This window comes from Brassica napus, chromosome A10 (genome assembly GCF_020379485.1).
Source record: "Brassica napus cultivar Da-Ae chromosome A10, Da-Ae, whole genome shotgun sequence".
Classification (NCBI taxonomy): Eukaryota; Viridiplantae; Streptophyta; class Magnoliopsida; order Brassicales; family Brassicaceae; genus Brassica; species Brassica napus.
Window position 1 is genome coordinate 8,516,312 of NC_063443.1, and position 24,547 is coordinate 8,540,858.

The 24,547-nt window shown below is 35.1% G+C and overlaps 3 protein-coding genes, 1 long non-coding RNA gene, 1 other non-coding gene and 1 pseudogene across 8 annotated transcripts; 3 read left to right on the plus strand and 3 right to left on the minus strand.

Moving 5' to 3' along the window:
- Window positions 1-3,189: 3,189 nt before the first annotated feature.
- On the plus strand, window positions 3,190-4,715 carry LOC106430535 (abscisic acid receptor PYL8). The gene is made up of 3 exons (XM_013871325.3): window positions 3,190-3,602; window positions 3,904-4,119; window positions 4,229-4,715. Exons 1-3 carry the CDS (start codon window positions 3,480-3,482, stop codon window positions 4,442-4,444), a joined length of 555 nt encoding a protein of 184 aa, XP_013726779.1. The 5' UTR covers window positions 3,190-3,479; the 3' UTR covers window positions 4,445-4,715.
- A 650-nt stretch (window positions 4,716-5,365) lies between these two features.
- LOC106430568 (ATP-dependent zinc metalloprotease FTSH 11, chloroplastic/mitochondrial) lies at window positions 5,366-9,928 on the minus strand. Of its 2 annotated transcripts, XM_048742787.1 has the most exons (18): window positions 9,341-9,928; window positions 9,112-9,265; window positions 8,877-8,969; window positions 8,711-8,796; window positions 8,464-8,587; window positions 8,074-8,193; window positions 7,891-7,941; window positions 7,703-7,764; window positions 7,532-7,589; window positions 7,293-7,418; window positions 7,128-7,208; window positions 6,807-6,936; window positions 6,580-6,728; window positions 6,218-6,499; window positions 6,038-6,127; window positions 5,902-5,955; window positions 5,661-5,789; window positions 5,366-5,616 (listed from the first exon to the last, which is right to left on the minus strand). In XM_048742787.1, the coding sequence occupies exons 1-18, from the start codon at window positions 9,889-9,891 to the stop codon at window positions 5,569-5,571; spliced, it is 2,388 nt and encodes a 795-aa protein (XP_048598744.1). In that variant the 5' UTR covers window positions 9,892-9,928; the 3' UTR covers window positions 5,366-5,568. The 2 variants fall into 2 exon arrangements, with proteins under 2 accessions (XP_048598744.1, XP_013726813.2); XM_013871359.3 differs by having other exon boundaries at window positions 5,366-5,789.
- Window positions 9,929-10,047: 119 nt separating this feature from the next.
- Window positions 10,048-12,888, minus strand: LOC106430570 (annotated as a pseudogene).
- Window positions 12,889-12,973: 85 nt separating this feature from the next.
- LOC106430563 (bidirectional sugar transporter SWEET3-like) lies at window positions 12,974-16,391 on the minus strand. Of its 2 annotated transcripts, none has more exons than XM_013871355.3 (7): window positions 16,080-16,391; window positions 15,833-15,869; window positions 15,535-15,757; window positions 15,296-15,457; window positions 14,962-15,081; window positions 13,275-14,462; window positions 12,974-13,065 (listed from the first exon to the last, which is right to left on the minus strand). In XM_013871355.3, the coding sequence occupies exons 1-6, from the start codon at window positions 16,114-16,116 to the stop codon at window positions 14,313-14,315; spliced, it is 729 nt and encodes a 242-aa protein (XP_013726809.1). In that variant the 5' UTR covers window positions 16,117-16,391; the 3' UTR covers window positions 12,974-13,065; window positions 13,275-14,312. The 2 variants fall into 2 exon arrangements, with proteins under 2 accessions (XP_013726809.1, XP_048598745.1); XM_048742788.1 differs by having other exon boundaries at window positions 13,151-14,462.
- Window positions 16,392-16,587: 196 nt separating this feature from the next.
- LOC125579615 lies at window positions 16,588-16,690 on the plus strand. Its single transcript, XR_007317674.1, has one exon. It is a non-coding gene; the product is annotated as a U6 spliceosomal RNA (small nuclear RNA).
- Window positions 16,691-17,901: 1,211 nt separating this feature from the next.
- LOC125579140 lies at window positions 17,902-20,171 on the plus strand. 2 transcript variants are annotated; one of them, XR_007317129.1, is made up of 6 exons: window positions 17,902-18,167; window positions 18,412-18,531; window positions 18,640-18,980; window positions 19,058-19,191; window positions 19,271-19,364; window positions 19,437-20,171. It is a non-coding gene; the product is annotated as an uncharacterized LOC125579140 (long non-coding RNA). The 2 variants fall into 2 exon arrangements; XR_007317128.1 differs by lacking the exon at window positions 19,058-19,191 and having other exon boundaries at window positions 17,907-18,167.
- Window positions 20,172-24,547: the final 4,376 nt, after the last annotated feature.

The following is a 24,547-nucleotide window of genomic DNA, read 5'->3' on the forward strand; positions in this document are numbered from 1 at the left end:
GCATACAAAATCAAGAGACCATCTCTATTTTCACTGCTGCTATAGTTTTTATATGTGGTCTATGATAGCGAGGAGATGCAGGATCACCCCTAGGCATGCTTGGGATGAAACGGTCACCCAGATGCAAGCGCTGCTTCCGCAAAAAGCGAAACGCCTCCTAACACTTCTTTCATGGCAGGAAACTCTTTACTGGATTCAGAATGAGCGGAACTCTCGCATGCACACCAACACTTTCCGATCCGTTGATGCATTCTTCACAATCATCCATCGACAGATCAGAAACAAAACCCAAAGCTTCAGGGATTCAAACCCAACCCTATATTCTGCTATGTTCCAACGATGGATTGATATCGCTCCTTGATCTGCTTCATCGTGAACTGTTTCCACTTTCTCTTCTCTGAAAACTGATGTTGGAGAATCGACATTCCTCTGCATCATCCAACTGGGCCGTTGTGCCTCACATCAACATGAGAGTTCCTAATTGAGATTCTAGGGTTTATTTCAATTTGTATGGGTTGTAGAGGCACTTTTTTTTATTTTTGGTAGTAATGAAAACCAGTTTAAAAAAAAATCAAACATTGGAATAGTGCTAGTTGCTACCATGGTAGGTTAAGCGTTAGAGGATAGTGTGGAGAGACTAGTGGTTGCCTGATACAAACTAAAATCTGATTGCCTTCTACTTTGAGAAGATAATTACTATAAAGAGCTCATTATTAAAAAGACGATGTAGTTTCTTGAAGAGGATACTTTTGGCACGTTACAAAGTTAGCAATGAGTTTATCTTTTCCTAGATATGACTTATAAGAGCAAAACCTTTTGTGTTATAAAAATTTTTGCGACTTAAAAAGAGTGCTGGATAAAGCACGTGGGACCATTCGCTCTCTCTCTAGATTGGCTCTTCGAGTCAGGGAAAGTTAAGGACGTGCAAATCCTTAAGACTATTGAAGAATTTCGTTTGTCAAAAACTAATTACTTTACTTCGATCATCTACAAAAATAAACTATTGTCATGTATAACCACACTTGGACGTAAAATGACATGAACTATGTGCGAATCAATTTTATAATTCACGTAGAATAAACCATGACTGGTAATAACGTACTATATAAGTAAATGTTCGGCCAAAAGTCTATCGATCTTGTGTGTATGTAAGGAAAATATATATTAGGAGGTAAAAGTTCTTGACTTTGAGCTATTAAATTGCAGATGTTGACAAAAAAAATTGCTGTAATTAATAATTACAAAGAAAATCTAAGCACAAACTCTTATGCAAGAAAAAACTAAGCCATTTTTACAACAAAGAGTTATACTCCTCTTTTCTGAAATTGCATGTGTTATGGTTTTACACATATTAAATTTTGATAAATAAATATATTATTTTTGTGTGATTATCATTTTTTAATGAATAAAATAATATTTTTGAAGTTCTTAATTTATCATAATTAATTAGTAAAAATTGCATAGAAAACCTCAAATATGTACCTTTTATATAAAAAACAAATTTCTAAAAAGACATTTACTTTATGATATGAATTATGAGGGAATACATAAGTATTGATAAAAAATAGTAACGCAATGTCTTTGTTTGGGTTAGTAATGTTCATCTATCATCATCCAAACCGAAGCTTCTAGCTCAGGTGGTAAATGACTCACGGCTGTGAGTTCCGTCACTTAGGTTCGAAATCCGGCCACTGGAGAATTTACATGCGGACTCCCCAGCGTCCGAGACCGAAAACCATTAACGTTGAGCCACATGGTGATGCTCTGGCAGCGTCCTTGCTCGCTTCGGTCTCTAGTCTGGACCACTACGGTGGGGCCAGAACACTCGGTTATCAAAAAAAAAAATCATCCAAATAAAATTTTCATAGTACATAATATTAATACATGAGGAATGTCCAAATTAAGTTGATGTAAGATGAACAATCAGTCGACAAAAAAAAGAACAATATAGAAAATTCATGTATATATATTTATAAACAATGAATTATCGGTTTGGACTAGCTTAGTAGTTCAAACTTTAATTGATTTTACTTCTATACAGTTGCATATGTCATGGTTAATAGCATCTGTAAACGATATATTATTTTTTTTTTACTTAGTAATTAACTAATGATCTCGTATTCTTTACATTTCACTTTGCTTTTTCTACGTTTAGAACAACTGCAGGCCCATAGTCTAGTTTGGATAAGAACCAAGTTTCTTAACAAAAGCATTGCAATTTTTAACACTTTCTGTTTAACTAACAAAAGCACTACACCATGTTAATTTAGGCCTCTCAATGTTCGCCTTTTCTGGCTTTCTCTTTTTAGAATGGTCACATGATACACTCATACTCCGTTCCCAGTTGACTTACCAACACTAAATCAATGCTTTTTATCTTCGTGTGTTAGAGAAAAAAAACTGAAACATGTTTCTCAAAAGATGAAAAATATACATTTGTTGTATGTTTTAAAACAACATATTTCTGAACTTTTATGTTGTGGATTAACAAAACTGTTAAAAGTTCGGAAGAACAGACCATCATTTATCTAAAAGAGAAGTAAGAACAAAAGACAGGAGAGGAATCAAAGAAGGCATCACAAGGGCTTCCGCTCGGTAGATCAACTGACTCGCACTATCGACAAGGCAGTCCGCAACAGAATCACTTCGCTGCGCTACAAAGCTGGCCATGAGCTTGCTGGGCTGATGCAAAGATGGTTCATGGTTACAGCAAATACATAGGAAGAATATAAACCTTAGCTCCTTTAGCCTTGTAAATTTTTAGGCTTTCCTATTCTGGTAAATGCTCATTTTTACCAAGATCAATAAATTTCACATTTTATCAAAAAGAAGTAGGAACAAAAGACGATTTAGCAAAGGCAAAAAGTCTAGGCAAACATTAACTTGTCTGTTTTTAATACAAATGAAAAGGACATAAAAATCACCAACTGACTCAGCGGTCATTGGCTAAAACAATAGTAAAAAACGAATCATGTTTTCTTTTTTTTTACAATCAACAGTTAATAAATTAGTAACACACTAGAGTTTTCTTCGATTAGAAAAAAAATGACAAAATTAAATTAGAGAATAATCGCCAATAAACATAGAAAATCGAGAAATCGACAAGAGTGGCAGTACTGTAAAAAACGTGAACCCTGGGGATAATATATAAAAATCTCTTGTGTCCAATGAGAGTTGTGAAATTGGAGAAAAGACATTAGCTTATTTAACTAATTATCAAATATTAAGAGAGAGAGAGAGAGAAGTTGGTTGGGAAGGAGTCTTGTCTCTCTACTCTCTTCTTTATCTCTCCCAGAGGCGACTGAAGTCTCTCACATTCATTGACGCTTATCTGAAAAAAGATCTAGCCGGAAAACTTATCTCCAAAATCAGATCTCCGACGTCGCACTGATTAGATCATACCTTTCTTTTATCTTTTGCTTTTCACTCTCTTCCCCATCAACTATTCTTTGGGTGTATAGATTCAGAAAGAAGGAAAAATGGAAGATAATAACGGGAATCAGGAGAGAGAGTATATAAGGAGGCACCATAAGCATGAGCTCGAGAGGGAGAATCAGTGTAGCACTACTCTTGTTAAACACATCAACGCTCCTGTCCATATCGTAAGTCGTAACCCTTCTTTGATTAGGTCATTAATGCTTATATATATAGAATCTTTAGTCCAATCCACAAATACGAAATCTTTTAGTTAGCTGATCTGTTGAAGCTCACTAATCCAATCCTCCTACTAATTGATTCGTATCCGATCCAATGTTCTAATCTTTAGAGAGGAAAAAGATATTTAGAAAGATTAATAAAAAAACCCGCGAAATCTAATCTTCACTGATTTAGGAAGTTAGATTTAAAAAAGTAAATAAAAGATTTAGAGTTTTGATTTTATGTATTGGTTATATATATATATAGGTGTGGTCACTTGTGAGAAGATTCGATGAGCCACAGAAATACAAGCCATTCATCAGTAGATGTGTGGTTAAAGGAAACATGGAGATTGGTACTGTAAGAGAAGTTGATGTGAGATCAGGGTTGCCAGCTACTAGAAGCACTGAGAGGTTGGAGTTGCTTGATGACAATGAGCATATTCTCAGCATCAGGATTGTCGGTGGCGATCACAGACTCAAGGTTATACATAACTTTCAGTTTCTTTTTTTTTTTCTTCTTTCTATAAATGGTTCATTCAAACCCATTTGCTAATTCTGTTTTTTTTTTTCTTTTTTTCTGGTGTGATTAGAACTATTCTTCAATCATCTCTCTTCACCCTGAAACGATAGAAGGAGGAAGAATAGGGACACTTGTGATCGAGTCTTTCGTGGTGGATGTACCGGAAGGGAACACAAAGGATGAGACTTGTTACTTTGTGGAGGCTCTTATCAAATGCAATCTTAAGTCTTTAGCCGATATCTCCGAGCGTCTTGCGGTTCAGGACAGAACAGGAGGTTTCCCATGAACAGAGTTCAAGAGAACAAAAAACAAAAAGACTGAAGAAAGAAACTAATGGCATGTGGAGTCAATAGAGATGATTGCTGCCGTGGATGAAGCTTTCAAAGGGAAAAAGGAGAGAGAGAGTCTCTTTGAGGATGGACAAGGCAAATAATTACATAATAAGTTCCTTTCTTTATTTTTAACTTTTTATTGGCTTCTTACCCATTTTTGGTTAATTTGATGAATGTTTTTGGTTTCTTCTCTCTATAGAACCAACCAAATATGATTTTGCAGTTTTTGCCTGTTTTTTTTTTTTTACATTTTTCAGAGAGATATGTTAAAAAGTGTGATCATGGCTCATGGGGTTCCACTCTTTCTTCCCTTTTTGTGACCCACCCATAAAGGCAACACACCGTCTCTTTTTATAATATACTAACTTTACTGAACCAATAGCATTTGTGGGATGTGAAAATCTCCACAAGTACCGACCATTAAGGAAATGGATCTTTATTGTATTCTAGTTTTATAGATTTTGTCTTGCACTTGTGATCGAGGAAACACACATTTGCTCCATTAGCTGTAAAAGCTAGGTGTATACCTTTTCTTTATTAGTTTTTTTTTTGTTTTGTTTTCTAACATTTGTGACTGTTTTTTTAACACCATTTTGACAGTGTTTATTCCTTTTTTTCTCCAAGAACGTTTACTTCTTTTTTTGTTTGTAATTACAATAGCAGAGTTTTAAATTTTTTAATACGTTTGTCCAATTGGAATGATGAAACTTAATATTCGAATTGCTCACATGGACAGGTAGCTCCATTTACAATGATTCCATTTTCAGTATTATTACAAGTGTTTTCTGCATAAATTTCATTGGCCGATTTCGCTCAAAACATAAAGAGAACTTGTAACGAAAAATTAGTTTTGTTTCCCTTAAAAACACAACAGAGATAAAACTACAATTACATTAATCCCAATGTTCTACTATTTTTCTTATTTCACAGAATGTCAAATGAAAAATAAAGTTCTAGGTTGAAGTCAGACTAATGAGCTAATGGAATAACAACTACAATAATGTATAACATGAGATGAATAATTTCACCTGTTTATTGTTTTTGTAAAAATATGGGAGATGTTTTTCTTTTGTTTAAACTATGTGAGATTTAACCTGTACAAAAGCTTTGAACCTCCCATTTTGCACCCAAAAAGGTGTCTTTATGATGTGATTAGGCCAATACCAAGTGTCCTTCTTCTTGTTGCTCCTGTAACTTCTCTCCTTCCTGGTTTGGAAGGAGAATACGCTTTATGTCCTCTGCGTTTAGCGTTTCATACTCCAGAAGTGCGTTTGCTAACGTGTGTAGCTGCTTCTCATGCTGGACAAAACACACATAACCAAATAAATAAAAGTGAGAAAATGACACTCCTAAAACAGTTTTGATAAGAGTCAAATGTGTGAGATTAGCGTTAAATTTTGCACAAACAAACCCGTTTCAATAGAGATTTCACTCGCTCATATGCCTCTCGAAGAAGTTTCACAACCTGACCATTAAAAATGGTAAGACTTGGGAGCAATGGGATTTAAATAGGAACTATAAGAAAATGAGTATAGAGAGTCTCCTACCTCGGCATCGATGCGTGATTGCATTTCAGAACTTGGTCTTTCTTTTATATGAACTGGTCCTATTGCCTCACACATCCCACAGCTCGATACCTTCCATATTAAACCAAAAGCATTACTACAACTACAACGAGAGGTAAGAAGCAATGTTCGTGTCATATGAAGGTTATAACAAGTTATTACCATATACTGAGCAAGTTCTGTGGCCTGAGAGAGATCGCTACTTGCTCCAGTGGTGATATGGTCTTGGCCAAAGATGAGTTCCTCTGCGACTCTTCCTCCCATACATACATCAAGACGAGCTAATAATTGTTTCTTGCTCACTGATGTTTCATCGTTTGAAGGTAACTGCGTAACCATTCCCAACGCAGATCCACGTGGCATTATAGTTGCTTTGTGGATCGGATGCGCACCCCCCGTGTTCAATGCGACAATAGCATGACCACTCTCATGGTAGGCAGTGAGCTAAAGAGACCAAGAAGCAAGTGAGAGAGGTCACAAGCTGTTTTGAACTCTACATCCAAAAGACAAGTATTAGAAAATACCTTTTTTGAGTCCTCTGATACGAACATCGTCTTCCTCTCTGTGCCCATAACTATTCGGTCCTTGGCGAATTCCAACTGTTCAGCAGAAAGCTTCTCAGCACCTTCAACAGCTGCCTTTATGGCAGCAATGTTTACCAGGTTGGCAAGATCTAGAAAAATTGATTTGGTGAATCATTGAATCTTCATACCTCAGTGACGAAATGTAGTTATAGATTTAAGATACTCACCAGCACCATTGAATCCAGGAGTTCCACGAGCAATAGCTTTAACATCCACATCATCTGACATAGGTTTGCCTTGGAGGTAGAGTTCCAAAATCTCTTGGCGTCCACGCACATCCGGACTAGGCACCACAATCTAAATTCACCTTCTGTCATTAGTTTACTATATTCCTTTGGCAAAATCCCAAACGAATATTCATAGAAAGCAGCACACAAAATCCTCAAAACAGATAGAATCACTTCTTCATTTTTCAGTAACTAGCATGAACTTTCATCTACAGTATTAATATAAGTAAAGACATGAGCAATACGAAGCTGAATACTCACATGCCTATCAAATCTACCCGGTCTTGTCAGGGCTGGATCAAGTATATCAGCCAAGTTTGTTGCAGCCATAACTATTATTCCCTGCACAGCCAAAAAAGTACTATTATACTCTAGCAGATTATGGGAAGTAATCACAAGCCACACTATCACTCATAATAAAACTACCTCATTCTGCTCAAAACCATCCATTTCAACAAGTAGTTGATGCAACGTCTTCTTCGTATGCCCTTCCCATTGTTTCCTCGTGGAACCAACCGCGTCAATTTCATCAATGAAAATGATACAGGGCGCCTGTAACACATGACTGTCAGCAAATAGAGCTTCACTCATCGTAAGAGGCTTTCCAGCCTAACGAACATAACTCTTCTGAAATAGATTAATAGCGTTGACAGGTTGAGTTAGACCTTTTTCTTAGCTGCCTGAAACAAGGATCTCACACGCTTAGCTCCGACCCCAACAAACCTGTCAATCAAGGAAATTATGATATTATTATTGAAGCCACATGATCGTAATACAAAGTTAATGATGATATTACTCAAGACATAGGCCGGAGAAAAAAAAACTAGAAGGCTCACATCTCTTCAAATTCAGATCCAGCTCTATAGAAGAAGGGTACTCCAGCTTCTCCAGCAATTGCCTTGCAAATATTTTTAATGTGTCAGCTAATAAGAGTTTTGTGAAAGGCACACAAAAATGAAATATTTAACTCTTCGATAACTACCTCTACCTATCAACAAAAAATTAATGTTATATGAGAACTTACTTTAGCCAGCAATGTCTTTCCAGTACCAGGTGACCCTGTTAGAAGAATTCCCTGGAAGCAAACATTTTAAGAAATGTCTCTCAAGTATAAAATAGATTATAGCCTTAAGTAGACCGAACAAAACCAAGTGCCAAGTAACACGCAATCGAGAAGATACAATAATTAAATTTACACAGATTATACCTTTGGCAACTTTCCTCCAAGACGGGTGAACTTTGATGGATTTTTAAGATACTCTACCACCTCCTCAAGCTCTTGTTTTGCATCATCACAACCCTTTACATCCTTAAATGTTTTGAGATTCTGCAAGGAAGTAAACTTGTCAGATTAAGATACAATGATCCACTCAGCCAAATTACTCTGCTCAAATGCTGCATGAACAGAAATATTCAAATGTTCAAAAAAAAAGACAATAATTGTCTCATGTAAGAAAGACCATATCATGCAACTAATTTGCAATATCTGTCTCTTTACCATACATTTTGGCACTGCTTCCAATTTCCTAACAAGTCCAATTCAGCTACACTTTAGAATCCTTGTAAACAGGGACGAACATTAGGCTTCAAGTAATACCTTTTCTGGGGTTATTTCTTTGTTAACCTCTTTTGTGGAAAATGAAGAAGTTGAACCAACACCCGAAGTTCCAACTCCTCCCAGGCTTCCAATATACTTTTGCAGAGCAGCTGCACCCATTAACCTAAACAAGAAAAGTTCCATTTTAACAGGAGGAACACAGTGAAAAAAAGCAACATTTCCACCTGTGCTATCTAAATTAATCTTATTATAAACTTGTTTCAACTAAAATATAGATGACACATACCAAACTAATCCAACAGCAACTGTGAACAAGATAGTCGAGACAAGCTCTTGTGCAAATCTTGATTTGTTTGAAACTTTCGGATTAACCTAACAAAGCAAAGACGAGCAATGTTAGAGATAGGAAACCTTTTTCTCACAAGATGAGCAATGTAAAGCTGAAAACTTACCATGGTAACATGCAGCGGTTGCCTCTCAGATATACCAGGGTTGGCAAATGAGTCGTCCATATTGCCTGATGCACGATGCTTCAGCTCTTGAAGCTGCACATCGACCCAATGGTTATTTACATATACAGCAAGACAAAGACAAGTAGGAACATTCTAACTTAGAGATGTATTCATCTCAGTACAGACAGATAACAGAAGTAGCGATGGTAGAAGAAGAAGAAGAAGAATATACTACCAGTGTGGGAAGAGTAGATGGCTTGCCGGATTGCTCGTCAGGAAGAAAGTCGGAAATAGCATTGGTAATGACAAGAGCTCGAATATATTCAGCAACTCCTCTACTGTCCACTGCGTGTTCCCTTTGTTCGAACCGTTGAACGACAGCTTCAGGACTGAAGCAAAACAAGACATAATCACACCACACAGAACCAAAGCGAGAAATTGAATTCAACTCCAAAATTACATACATGTGTTTGTTGAGCTCAGCGAATAAAGCACCCTGCAAAGCAGCGTCCAATGGATTGGCATCAGCTTGGGCGATGAGTTTCTGGAGACGCTTCTCTGGGCGAGAGAAAGGCCACCACTCCCGTTGCATTATTACCTTCTCCATGGCTCTCTTTAAATATGCCCATACGCCCATCAGCAACACCACAACTGGAAACTTGCTCTTCTTCGTGTCTTCCTCTGCACCTTTAACCTCGGCTCCTTCTCCTCCACTATTGACAAGGATGTCTTCACTCGTCCCTTGTTCACTCACTAATCTATCGCCATCCGAAACCAATCTAGTCTCTGCTGAGTCCGTAATGTTCCCGTCCGAATCAGAAGCGACATTGTCGTGGCTCAATGAGCAAGGAATGGAGCGAAACTGTGTTGAAGAAAGACGGTAGAAACTGGACAGAGACTGCGGTTTTAAACGTAGAGAAGGAGAAGAAGATGAGAAGAGAGGACGATGAAAGGAAGAAGAGTGAAGAGGAGGAGGACGAAGGAGAAGAGAAGCTTGCAGAGTGGAGGAAGACATTTGGAGACAGTAGTAGGGTTTTCCTTCTTCCTCACTTCCACAACATCCTTCCCTCTACTTATATAGAGAGAGAGAGAGAGACAACAAGTCAACTGGGTTTTAAGTACAAAACCTTATCCAGATTCCCTCTCTCATGTTTAGCCAATAATCAGCCGATTAGACAGTTTGTAATCTACTCTGAGAGATATATTATTTTAGATGACAAATAACGAATAGTTTTGAATTTTTGATAATTGATCCTCTGAACACAAGTACAAGTGTGTGTTCCAGGCAACACTAAAAACAAAACACAGAGACAGAAGAGTGGAGGGATTAAAACCAACTTCGTCTTCTTTGACTTTTTTAAATGACTTTCTTTTTCTTCTTTCTAATGCATTGGACATGATGTGGTGGTCGCATTTGCCCACCCGACCCTTGATGCATCGAGCCGGGAGAGGGTGCTGCCATGTAAGGACTCTGACCTTGCGTCTCATGGTATTGCTCCGGGTATGGATTAAGGCCAGATGGTCGACTCATCACAACATCCGGTGGGTTAGGCAGCGTGTGGTCTCTGCTTCGATCGTTGTTCACCTGTTCAAATCCAATTAAACAAATATAATCCTTACTTTTGACATTTTAAAAAAATATTTTCAACTAACACCAACTACTTAAAAGACTACTAACCTTTATGCTGAGATCGGTGTGGCGTGAGTAAAGTGATGTGCAGCTTACAAAATCCACCATCATAAATACAATGTCCTTCCAACGCTCCCTTCAGAACTCAATTTGATAATTTGACCTTACAACACATCAATGACAAAGAAAAAGCATTTTCATATAAGAGAATGTTGTTACCTGGGAATTGAATCAATGCTTGCATCCCACCGTTCTTGTCAAACATTGCAATCTTTTGAACAGCTCCGAATGTCGCAAAAACCTACTCGTTAATAAAAGAAAAAAAAAGGGGCAAGAGACGATTAATATTTTCCCAACGAAACATGCAATGAGATTTCATCGTCTAGCGAATATTACCGTATGTAAAACATCCAAAGTTACTGCGTACTGCATGTTCTCGATGGATGCAAGAAGAACGTTACTTTCAGGCTCCATTTTCTTTCCGTCTACACCCACAATCACCTATTACAAAATGACACATTGATCTTTCAAGTCAGTCGTAGAACAACAATAAACGATGTGTTTACTTCAATGCATATCTTTGGAATACCTACACATCACTAGCAAGATGATTAGACTTTCAAGTAAGAGACTGCTCCCAAATTGCTTACCTGACCAGTACTATCAATGGCTGAAGGAGCAACAGGAAGGTAAGGATTAGTATAGTCCCTGCATACTAAACAGGAATAATTAAGTTAAATATTATCTGGGAGTCATGGCAATCACCAAGAAAACCAAACATGTTTCACGTTTCAACACAGGATGAGAGTACACATACCTGCTCCGATGGCTCTGAAATTTGACAGTCAAATCTGTATGAGCTGAATATGTGATCTTAAGAGAGCATTGGCCCACTTCCTCAGGGAGTAGATAACTGATGCAAAGAAAAAGATGTTACTTACAAGTATGCCTTTAAGTATTAAACTTATTAAACTTTATAACGCAAAGCCTGTAATATCTATAATTAAATAAACAGACGACACTTTCCCAGGTTCGTACATGAAAAGACTAGTTTGGTTCTACTAGATCCATCACCACCATACATGACTAAAAGAAAATTTAACATCAGATGACAAAAAAAAGTACTATGGACGTTCGTAAGGCTGACAAATGTCAGATCCTACACGCAATATCTAGAACTATACAGCCCTTCACAGTTAGACTAAATACCGTGTCAAAAAAAAAAAGTTTAAACAACTGTCACCTAGGGATGTTTCTTCCATCGAGGGCAGTTTTTGCGGTGGTTGCAGTATCCGCGTCAGAAAATTGAACCAATGCCTGAGAAATTAAGACAGTAAAAACTATAAGTATTATACCTAGAAAACATCAAAACCCAAAGCATGTAAGGCTAGGTAGTATACCTGATATCCAGCTGTCTTCTCGAAAGTAGTAATCTTGTGGACAAACCCAAAGGCTGAGAATACCTGCATTACAAACCAGCAATTAGAACAACCAAAAATTAGAAGGGTCGACTTTAAAGACTACAGAGCAGTTTCTGTAACTATTTTGTACTTCAGAAACATTCCAAGACAAATTTAATTTGCCCTTTACATATCAAATTCGCACAGTCCCACAGAAGTTAGGAAAACAAATTAAACTAAGATAATATGGTGTGTGGTAAGTTTGAGACCGGTATATACTATCTGGAAGGCAAATGATATATGCCTTCAAGCATATCAAACAAGCATACTAGAAAGAAAATAGTTCTCCATAGGTAAGCAGAGACTGATGAACGTCTAGATAAAATCCGTCACAGACACATGAACTTTGATACAGTTCTACATCACAAAAAATGTGCAGCTAGAGTTGCACCATATCATATCGAACAAACCCTATAAGAGTATTTGATAAAAGGGAAGTGAGAGGGAGAAAGAGTAGGGAAGAGAGAGAGAGAGAGAAGAAAGGAAACAAACACACATGTGCTCTTTCTCCTAATGCATTATCCTGCCACTGAAGAAATTGCCTTGACATGGCCCTGCTGATCCATTTGCATTCATGTCAAAAAAGTAAGTTTCCAAAAGCAAGACAAACCTACAACCTAACGTATCAGAATGTCTTCGAGAACAATCTTTTCAGCAATACGTTATACTAAGGAAAAAAAAAACAAAAGGGTGCACGATCCACTTACCAGATTGAAGACATCAATGCTGACCATGCGAGCATCATCTCCTTCAACTGTCACAAGAAGAACATTCCCCACAACATCTGCCGCCGTTTTGTTGTTCACTATCTCTTGCCTGTTGGAGTACTGAAGGTAGACAGTTTTACCTCGAACTTGAGCAGGGTCCGATGAAGAAAAGAAGCGTAGTCCGAGATCATTTGTATAGCTTGCTTTAAATCTTCCTGCAAAAAAAAAAAGAAGAAACAATTAAAAATCGAAACTTTGTTCTGCTGCTGCAATATCTCTCTTCACATACAAACATTGCACTTTGTATTCGCAAAGGGCTTCCCGAGTTCAATCAACTCGTCTTCAGTGCATTCCCAAGGCAAGTTTCTCAGAAGACATCGGTGGCATAGGGACTGTCAAATTAACAGAAGGAAAAAGATTATATATAAATTGTCGAATCAGAAACCCTATAGATCTCAAAGAGTTGATGATTCCCACCAATAAGCAATATCGAGACGAAGAAGAAAATCAAATATCCGATTTTCACCAGCGAAGTTAAGATTATACGAAACGAGCTACTACGAAAGAAACCGAGATGATGAATCGTGAGATATCGTGTTACCTGGAGAAATTGTCTCCGTGATTTGGATGTGCAGATGAAATTAGGGATTCACGTTTGGGGAAGGAGATAATGTATGAAAGAGATGCGAAGAAGGTGAGAGAGATGAGAGGAAAAGTGGAATGAATCCAAAACTGCCTCGCGGTTTTCTTTAAACGCTGTCGTTTTACAGTGTCTTCCTTGTCGGGCTGACAACAGAATTGATATTATATGAGCTTTTACGCTTTCACTGGCCCATTATGAGTATTATGTCTATGGGCTTTCAGAAAACAAAAGTAACCGTTACATCGAGAAAAAAAATAGTAGTAAATGTATGAATGAAAAAGTTTTCAGTTTGAGATCAATTGCCCAAAAATAATGGAGTATGCGAATTGAGTAGTTATTTTTGTGACATTAACCAAAAATACTCTCTGTGTTTGTAAACAATGATGCTAAAATAAATAGTTTCAAACTCGGATCGGTGTGATAAGCTTTCGGACTAATCCACTCTGTAATACTAAGTGCGTTCTTCCCGGTCCGACCGGATAGCTGATAGGGTTTATTAAAAAAAGGTATTATATTTTTAATCAAATTTTGATTTGCGAAGAAGTGAAAAACTCTTAATTAATTTGTAACAGATTATTACTGTATTATTTTCTATAAAGTGGAAGGTGATGGTGTTTTTCTGCGATTCCACGTGCTCTTAGGATATGTTTTACAAAATACTCAATAATTCTGAATTGTATCAATCATCGACTATAGATCGATCTTTTTCTTTTGTCTTTTTGTCGACACAATGAATCTTTGTCGTCGAATAGAAAAACTCTTCTTGTTTCTATTCGCATGATCAAGAATAGAGATGTAACATCATGTAATGAATGTAATGAAAGCACAACCCACGAGACCTTGACGTTGACCTAACATCTCTGGATGGATTCATACAGTTTTGGAGAAGGAAAACACATCCAGGAAATTTAAAACTCATAAAGCTGAAAGCTAACTAACATGCATTCATGAACTTCTTCTCATTGTCATCAGCATCAGCATCATGATCAACGTCTACTACAAGCTCAAGTTTACTCTTGTTCTTCTCATGGTCCCATTTGATTTGCCCACCACCGTTGTTGTAATTGGCGCTTCCTTTTTGTTCTTGTACTTAAAGTAGATGATAAGTTGGAGAATCCCCAATGGAGTCCCCACCATATTAGGCAACTGCATGCAAGTGAAATCCCAACAATTTATTGCATTCTTTATGTAGTCAAACAAACAATTTTTAGTGGACCTTATTTGTATTAATATACACCAGGTTTTTCATTCCACAGACTAGTAAATTGCCGTAGAAAGAAGATTAGTAACCAAGGTTCTAAAATTTGCTAGTCACAATGTTGATAATTACCAAGTAGTCTGACTAGACCCCTAACCTGATAGGTTTTATCGCTACGCTGAAAGGTCTAATCTGTGTACCACCCCCTAACACTAGTGATTAACACCAAATTTGTTTTAGGAAAAAGGTTGAGCAGTTAACAAATTTTTAAACAATACATCAAATCAATAAGAGTTTTTTTTTTCATTCTTAAAATTATCACTCTTTTCCAGTCCACAAAGCAACGAAACTTCTAAATCAACAAAAAATAATAATCTTGGACCCGTTTAAATATGTTGAAATAATAAATAAACCAAATAAAGGGAGTGAACTAGAAAAGAAACTAACCGCAAGAAAGAGATCATGGCTAAGTAAACCATATGCCAACCAAATGGAGCTAGCCAAAAATGAAAAGAATGACAAGTGAAAAGGCATGTATTCCGCACTTTTTGTCTCTATCACTTTTTTCTGTACACACATTCACATTAGTTAGCTTGATCCGTAAGTATATATTTTTGCATAAGTAATATCTCTAACTAATATTTGACTTGATTGTGGTAGGAAAAACAAAATCTTAAAAAAACATATACATTTGGAATAAATATAAAACTGTGGCATATATTTTAGAGAGTTACTCGCTTTTTTTTGTGTGGTTTGATCAATGCATATATACATAGCTTACCATAACGATGAGAGGAGAACCATACATGGAGATAGAAGCCACGAGGCCAACACTTCCGACGAATGATTTTCGGTGACGGTGGTCTTCAAACACCACGGCTGAGATTGCCGTTGTTAACCCAAACACAACGATCACCCGAACAAATATAACACCAACCTTAATCTATTTCATATGTTTATATATCTCAATGACACTATTTAAACATACACAGTATCATATGATTCTAAAGAATATCCTACCTTTTCTTTGGGCGACGCGTAGCAGAAATATACGAAGCTGAAGATTGATTCGAGAACGATGCCAACTCCATTAATGCTCACAAGAGAAAAATTCTCCCAACAATGGCTCACAATCGGTAAACCGTACCAAGTGTAAATCAAACAGTTGAAGAGTGTCATAACGTAAGGAAGACATGAGAATTCTTCTGTGCTTTTCTTCTTAAACACCCTTGAAAATGTTAATCTACAGTAAAAAAAAATTAAGTTATAGTTAACTTTCTTGCCTAATTCAAATTAAATTGGCTTTTATTTTACATACACTGGAGCTGTATAGAGCAGCAAGGAAGCTCTGTTTCCTGTGGAGAGTTCATGCATGAGTTTTAAAAAATCAAAATCATATATATTTGTTTTTAAAATATTATGTTACAAAAAAAAGAAACAATTTCTTATAAGCTAAGACCGAAAATACGTGTTTAAATATAGGTTATATTAATAAATTTTGGAAATATAGCATAGGATGGTTTAAGAAAACATAGTATCATACAAAAATTGATGAAAAAAAATACTCAAAATTCCGACCGATAGTCTAAGTTTATCACCCATTTTGATTGGCCGGATAGAACAAAGATTATGGAATGGTTGGGAAGTAGAAGCTTACGCATGTAATGTGTGTGTATATAATACATATAACAACATGTCTTTGGTGTTCATTTTAAACTAATAATCACAAGTTTGGGACATTCTAAATTTGATGATAAGTTTGGGACATTTGGAATGATATATCACATAGATTATGTGCTTCAACAACATATTAGCAAACATTCCATCACAACTTACAAATGCATCTGCAAAATATATCGTATAAGCAAATTAATTTATCGGATTATAACGTTATATGTCCATCTCAGACTTTATATAAATGCGAATTTGTTTTATAGGTTGTGTAGGTACTACAATGGACGATTGTAATGCTCAAAAGAGTTGATCCAAATCGTAATTTCGTACATAATCTAAATTATTTTGTTAGTATCGCACTTGACTCCACACATCAAATAAAGAAACTATAGTATTGTAGGTCCTAAAGGAACATATGATAAAATTGGCACGATATAGAGAAGATTAACATGATTCATGTGCAAAGATGACACACAAATCTTGAGAAATGGTCCAAAATTTTCACTAAAAAACTATAGTATTGTATCGTTTAAGCATTTATGGAAAATATAACAGAATAATGGATATGAATAAATAGGAACTTAACTAAAAGTATGATTTTAGTTAGCTTTAAAGTGGGCCAACATCTGAAATGTGAAACTAACGTCCTTTCTCAGGAAAAAACATTATCTCCTGAATGGATATTTCAGTTTTTGATCGGTAATTCAAACAGCTCCATCTACAATTTATAGAGGTTAAAGCTGTAACACATAAATATTCACTACAAGAAAATAAGTGCTTTACGACAGGCAACAGCCATATTTGTTGTTAATTTGCCGTAAATGAATATTTACGACGAATTAGCGATACATTTCGTCACTAAATGTGTGTCGTAAATTAAGATTCATCGTAATTTGTCGTGAATTTATAACAAAAAAAAATTGTTGTTACATCATCATTAGTTATTCGTCGTAAAGCAGTATGGATGATAAATACATATATTAACAACGATAGTTGCTGTTAATTCATCGAAATAGTTACGACGAATTAACATTGAAGTTTTGTGAGATCCTAAAATCTACTCACAAATATGGTACATGCTTATGATAACACATATAAGAACTAATCTAAAAGAAAAAGCTTGAGCTACAATTAACTACGGTATGGAAAATGCATATTTTGTTGATGATAAGGTCTGAAGTAGCCGATGAATACAACAGGATGTCTAAGAACAAGAGAATATGAATGGAACGAGACTATCGTTTAGCCACAGAGAAGATTGGATCCCTTTCTTGGCTTGTCCTCCTTTTTATAGGTCTCAGAGTGTGGGTGGCGTGATCTCTAGTGTGGATCAGGCATCTTTATGAATGTCTTAAATGCCGTTGATTCCTTTACGTTATGCTGTGATTCACCGAGTTCAGCATACAAGACCTTTCATCTCTGGGTGGGCTTTTAACCTTCGTGGATCTATCGTTTCTGCTTGGGTCTTGGTGATGTTTGAGCGAGGCTTCATTGCGTCTGGGTTGAGGTCTCAAACTAGGTCTTGAGCAGAGTGAAACCCGGCTCCAATAAGATTGAAGTTAATTCATCGTTTATGATGAATTAACAGCAACAATTATTGTGAGATTCAAATCACAATACTAAAAGGGGAATATGGCAAGCATAGAGGGATGCCACATCAGTTAAAATAATCATCCAATCAAATGTTTCTAAATTACCATGTCATTCTTTTGTTAATCGAGATAGATTGGCCCATTTTTAACGAGCCCGAGCCTCTTTCTAAATACACTGCTTCCGAGTCGTCTCCGTCTCTTCGCCTTCAAGATCATCGCTCCGACTTCTGCAATCCAACAGCTTCCATCGAACAACTATATACGACCTCCATACAACAAATTGCATTACAAAGAGCTCAAAAAAACTCAAAAGAGCTAGACGTCGTACCGCTGCAGTGGCCGATTATCGGAAAAAACTCAAATAGCTCGAGTCCCGAGTTCGAACAGGTTCGAATAGTCTACTCCGCCCTATTCGAATTCGCCCAGATTCAATTGCATCATTCTATAGAATATGTACTTTAGTTCGAAAAGGGTTTGATTTGCGTTGAATCTAGGTCTCCTTGGCGTCTCAATCTGGGGGCATCGGATTTAATTGAAATTTGTTTACTTTAAGCTCTCGATTCTAAGGTTAGGTACTGTCTCAGCTCTTTGAACGATGATTAACAACAAAGAGGGATTTGTGGTCTTGCAGCTAGGGATGACTTGAGAGGATCTAAAAAGGAATTCAACAAAACTGAAGATGATCTCAAGTCTCTCCAAAGTGTTGGTCAGATCATCGGAGAAGTCCTTCGACCTCTCGATAATGAAAGATGTAACCTTTCCCTCTCTCTCTCTCTCTCTCTCTCTCTCTAGCTAATAACCCTATTTTGCTTCTGTGAGATTATTGCTCATTGAATGTTTTGTTCTTGTGTCCTCATAGTGATTGTCAAAGCTAGCAGCGGTCCTCGGTATGTGGTAGGCTGCCGTAGCAAAGTGGATAAGGAGAAGCTGATCTCAGCAACTCGAGTTGTTCTTGATATGACCACACTAACAATTATGAGAGCCCTTCCCCGAGAAGTAAGATCCTTGCATCTGATCCTCTCCAGCAGCCATTTTCACCCCTGACATCCCTTCCAATCATCCTAGCACAAGAGAAACCAAGAAGAAAAACAACATCAATGTCATGCATATATAAAGGAAGAGAAAGAATTATGAGTTATGAGACAGCTCAGTCATTGTAGAGAACTATAATTTGCTCCAATAATAAACAGTGGTCAACAGGTCAGTTTTACTTAATTTTAGTCTAGAGATGTCATCATTTTCGTTTTGGATCAATGCTATTTATTTTTATATTCCAGATATTGTTTGAGCTCTTGGCCTAGGTGGAATTGCCGTAGGAATGATAAAAGAAAAAATACTTGGTTTAGGCAAGTATATGCTATTCAAAGAAATACATCTTTTTGATTCCTCTGAGCCATTTTGAAGCTTGAAGGTTCACTGGGAATATACTTCAGGCTCTTTATAAGTTTCCCACTTAGGTTTGATTTTGTTTCTTTCTGTCTTTTCCCCAGGCGTTTACTCAGCATTTGAGTATATATGTGGGTGATGCTGAAGAAGTATCACAACACTATAAATTGATGTCAAGACATACAAGAGATTGTTTGGGTACGTGCTTCTTCCTTTTAACCTCGACATGATCTATGTTTCATTGTCTGATAAAGTTATGATATATTGTAGGAGTGTCCTTTAGATGTTACGCCTACATATCCGTTTCAGGTTAAGAGTATGTGCAGTTGTCTGATTGTCTCATTGAAACGCTTAACAAAGATGAAGTGTACTGATTAGCTGTTGCAACTGCAAATTCCTCCCTGAACAAGCCTCCTGCTACTCATCATTACAGTGCCTTTCAAACCCACACACCATCAATGGCCACCTTGAACCTTATGTTCTCTGACTTGAAAGCTGGTTGTTGTGCCAACACGGTCGAAGCCTGACTTCTTAGGTTCGGTGCGGCCTGTAATGTGAAGAAAGGGAGAGAGCTCATAAGACCGACATGCTGTATCGTCATCATTTCATCATTAGTTAACTATCATAATGGTCCAGTTTTTGGTTGGGTCACAAAACCTTTGATGGGTCTCACGTTTGGTGGGTCACTCCCAACTAAATTTTGTAAATTTTTTTTATTCACAGCAACTTTTGTTTCATGGTCGAAAGCTCAAATCCACGTCAGTCAGTTGCCTCCGATGGGTCTTCTTCATCTCCTTCTATTGTATTCTTTTCTATATTGTTTCTATATTGTAAAATACATGTATTAGCCTACCACTTCTTCTCTGATTCAAACTGTTTTCACAAATCAAATTCACCAGTTTTGTATATTATAAGTTAGCTGTTTTTTTTGTTTTTCGTCTAGAAATTTGAGTTCATTCATGTTCATGTTTATTTATAAAGATCTATAATATTTTTTTTTCTACGTTTCAGATACTACATTACCATCCACTTATATTGTAGAATAAGAGAATCCATAAAATTGATTCTCTAGATGATTAAGAGTATTATAATTCTTATGAGGAATTTTGTGGACCATTTTTTTAATTAAATTTTACATTGCAGATAAGTGTATGTGAAGTGTTTCTCAGACTAATGATTAGTTTATTATTGTAGCTTAATGAATGTGTTAGTTTAACAAATACCAATGCCGAATTATAACTTAGGCATACTTGATAGTCGTAAAGTTCTGACTAATACAATAAAACCAATGTTTTGAAATCCGACATGGAAACTGAACTAGAAGACTGACCAGGTTATCGAACAGTCAGTTAATAAATTAATTAATTTAATTAAATAATAATATATTAGCTATTAAAATATAATACATATTTTATGTTTTAAGAATATTTAGAAAACACTTAAATTTTTTTATTTTTTTATTATCATTTAACATACAAAATATCAAAAAGTAATTCAGACTATTTAACAATATTGTAACAAGTTAATAGTTATGACATCTACTAAAAAAATATCAAGACTTGAAATCCATTAGTATTTAAATGTAAATAGTGAAATGTGAATAGTAAAATTGAACTTTAAATCCAGAAAAAAAAACAAAATTAAATAATAAAATGTTATAATAGAATGTCAATAACAAAAAAAAACTAATATCGGCCAAATTACATCAACTAATTTTGGTTCTCTCTATCATCATTCGCTTAATTTTTTCTTATGGCATAAATCTTCATCAGAATCTAAAAAACACAAATAAATCACAAATTAAATAATATAAATGAGATTCACGGAAAAAAATAATCAAAAACAAGCAGAAGATACATATTCGACATCCGGATGTAGACAAAGATATCAGTATTTTTTTTAATATGAATAAAAACAAATCTTAATAACATAAATAAAAAATCTAAAAAATAAATAAAAGTTACTTAAACCAGTAGTTCAACCGGTTATCGAGTTCCAGATTTTAGTTGTTTTTTGCGGTTTTACTAGGGTTTTAAATAATGGGTTTTCATAAAACCCAGCCAGATTATATTTGAGTCACCATATTAACCGGTTTAAGCATGGATACATGCCGGGTTTCAAAACACTGAATAAAACCCATACCACCATTGTACATAAAAACATTACCATATCCCACAATCTCTACAACACAAATTTGAAATTACTCCAATTGAGAAAGATTCTTATGAAAACCGGGTCCAAATAAGAAATGAACACAATCCAGTAAAATCAAAAACAAACTTAGAAAATATATTTGAAGAATCAACCATTTTTTTTGTTTTTTTGAGGGGTTTAAGTTTCTTTTTGGTATTTGGAATAAAAATATAGTATTATAATAAATATATAAATATATAATTAAGAATATTAAAAAAAATTAAAAATAGTTTCAAACATAACTTCGATTTTCAAATTTTTTTTTGAGAAAACAGTTTATGAGAAAAAACGTTTTAAAAAGATTTATAAAAAGTTAGATTTTAAAAAAATTATAATTCCGAACCTTAATTTTTTTTAAAAAAAATTATATATTTCTTTTTCTTTATTTTTTTTATATTTTTAATTAAAATATTGATTTATTATATATATAAATAACAATGACATAAGAATCTTTTGCCACTTAATCAAGAAGATGCTTTTGAAAATGTATCTTTAGTGATGGTAAAAATGAAAAGTTGTAGCTTTTACAATGGTACATATAAAATTTCCCCAGGAATTTTCTCGGACCCAATTTCTGCCGGTACAAAACTTTACGCAAATTGATAAAAAAAAGATAATAATGTGTTATAAAATTCTATGGAAATAGATAGTCCAATTAAAACTATAAATTAATAATTTCTATGCATATATATTTTATACAAATAAGAACCAATCATTATAATGGTTGTCTTATATTCATAATAGAATTGTTTTATATTTTGTTAACACTTAAATATTTAATATTTTACATTACCGCTTCCTACGTCAATGAAACCATTGTTTCAATAAAAACTTATTCTTGGGTTCACCCCTTAGAGTGAACCTCTAGGTTCACCAACCAATAGGATTATGTTATTTCAAATTTGATATCTTTTATAAAAGGAAACAAAATATTATCAAGTTATATTATGTTTTTAAAATAAAAAGATAAAAAAATAAAAAATAAAATAGTAGTAATTACAAAAAAATATTTTTAAGAAAAAACTAAACCCTATATCCTAATCTCTAAACCCTAAACCCGAAACTCTAAACTCTTGGGTAAATCTTATACCCTTAGATAAACCATAAACTCTAAATCAAAAACACTAAACACTAAAACACTCAAGGGTTTAGGATTTTAGTGTTTAGTATTTTTGATTTAGAGTTTATGATTTATCCAAGGGTTTAGGGTTTACCCAAGGGTTTAGAGATTTGGATTTAGGGTTTAGGGATTAGGATTTAGGGTTTAGTGTTTTGCTGACGACGTTAACAATATTTAAAAAAAAAATCTTTTTTTTTTGTAACAATTATTTTTTTTTACCTTTTTATTTTAAAAACATAATAACTTGACAATATTTTGTTTCATTTTTTAAAAGATATCGAATTTTAAAATAATAAAATCCTATTGGTTGGTGAACCTAGAGGTTTACCCTAGGGGGTGAACCCAAGAATAACTCTTCAATAAATACCAATAACAATCGATAATACTTTTTCTTTTCTTCTTACATTCAGTGATTATTTTAATCCAAATACTATTTTATATTTATCATAATTTAGATAAAAATATATTAATCTAATATGATATTTTACTTTAACAATTACATGGAAATTACCCGGGCGTAGCCCGGGAACAGCTCTAGTATGTTTTAAAAATAGTAAGAAAACAGTCATAATACATCAAAATGAAATAAATAAAATTTCATTTTCAAAATGGAAAATTAAAAATAGTTCAAAATATCTTACAAATATCTAGCCTAAATTTATGGTATATTTGAAAGCTGAAAAATACTAAATTTTCAACTGAAAGGGAATATCACGGATTGATACTCTTCAATAGGGTGGGCGTTTGGGTACCCGTTCGGGTTCGGGTCGGGTATTTCGGATTTTCGGGTATTTCGGTATAGAGGTGTAGAACCCGTTCGAGTATTTCTGTACTTCGGGTCGGGTTCGGGTATTTTAAGTTCGGTTTCGGTTATTTCGGATCGGGTTCGGATATTTAGATTTTGAAGAAAAAAAAATGAAAATTTTTATTTCTCAAATTTCTTGTATTTAAATATATAACTTTTCACTTAACTATTTCTTATTTTTAATAGATTGCATGGTTAATAGATTTGGACATAACATTTTCAAACTAAAAAGATATTAATTTGGTTATTATTTTTAAATTTTGGATGTAACTTTTTGTTAATTGCTGAAATAAAAAATTTGACATGCATTTTAAGCGAATAGCAAATCATCTTCTACGTAATTGTATGTATATCATATGAATTTAAAGTATGTGTAGTATCAATATAAATATTTTATATAAAATGAAAGATGTAAACTATAAATATAAGGTTAATTATCATATGTTCGGTTATTTTCGGATATCCATTCGGGTTCGGATATTACCCGTTCGGGTTCGGATATCCAATCTCTCCTAATTCAATACCCGTTCGGATATTTTGCTACTTCGGTTCGGATTTCGGTTCGGGTTTTTCGGATCGGGTTCGGGTGCCACTTCGGATTTCGGGTAAAATGCCCACCCCTACTCTTCAACTTGATTTGCTTGAAGCAGATGGCTGGAGAATTGTAAACCAAAAAGAGGTGGAGGAAGTATGAATTAACCTAGACACGAAGAAGATTATAGACCTCCCCCAATACCTACATATGTAGATCTTGGAAAAGGAAGAGAATATGTGGTTGAAGGAAAATAGACGATTTTCTATTAAGCAAAAGGGTTTTGTTTGGAGAAGAAGTGTGTATTTACAAAAAAATGAAGTTTGCTTAAATGGAAACATAAAAGGGAGAGAGAGTTTTCATTGTGTGTTTGTGTTGTTGAGTATTCTCGTAGTGTCTGATGGAGTGTTTCTTTGTCTTAGTGTTGTTGCGTTGATGTTGTGTTTGACGGAGTGTGCCATTACTTCGAGCTTGTGGTGATCAAGCGTGTTGTGTGTTGGTGTTGACGTGCCGTTAATATCATTGGTGTCCGTAAGTTGTTGACGTACTCGGTGACATATTTGACGAAGTACATATGACATACATTCAGAGACTTAGAGGATCTAAGTCTAGACTCAAGAAGAATTTAGTTTATATGTTATCCTGATAAAATCTAAACTCTTAAGGGAATTTATGTCAAGACATAGTTTGTCTTGAAGAGTTCATTATGTTATAGAACCTAGCGGTGATTC

What these genes read in the sequence shown, in the direction of transcription:
- LOC106430535 (XM_013871325.3), top strand. Translation starts at nt 3,480, where the DNA reads ATGGAAGATAATAACGGGAATCAGGAGAGAGAGTATATAAGGAGGCAC. An exon ending in TCAACGCTCCTGTCCATATC is followed by an intron (nt 3,603 to 3,903) that starts GTAAGTCGTAAC and finishes ATATATATATAG; the next exon opens with GTGTGGTCACTTGTGAGAAG. An exon ending in GTGGCGATCACAGACTCAAG is followed by an intron (nt 4,120 to 4,228) that starts GTTATACATAAC and finishes TGGTGTGATTAG; the next exon opens with AACTATTCTTCAATCATCTC.
- LOC106430568 (XM_048742787.1), bottom strand. Translation starts at nt 9,891, where the DNA reads ATGTCTTCCTCCACTCTGCAAGCTTCTCTTCTCCTTCGTCCTCCTCCT. An exon ending in AAGAAATAACCCCAGAAAAG is followed by an intron (nt 8,194 to 8,463) that starts GTATTACTTGAA and finishes ACTTCCTTGCAG; the next exon opens with AATCTCAAAACATTTAAGGA. An exon ending in TCCTGGATTCAATGGTGCTG is followed by an intron (nt 6,729 to 6,806) that starts GTGAGTATCTTA and finishes CAATTTTTCTAG; the next exon opens with ATCTTGCCAACCTGGTAAAC.
- LOC106430563 (XM_013871355.3), bottom strand. Translation starts at nt 16,116, where the DNA reads ATGGGTGATAAACTTAGACTATCGGTCGGAATTTTGA. An exon ending in ACTATCGGTCGGAATTTTGA is followed by an intron (nt 15,870 to 16,079) that starts GTATTTTTTTTC and finishes AACTCTCCACAG; the next exon opens with GAAACAGAGCTTCCTTGCTG. An exon ending in GCCATGATCTCTTTCTTGCG is followed by an intron (nt 14,463 to 14,961) that starts GTTAGTTTCTTT and finishes ACTTGCATGCAG; the next exon opens with TTGCCTAATATGGTGGGGAC.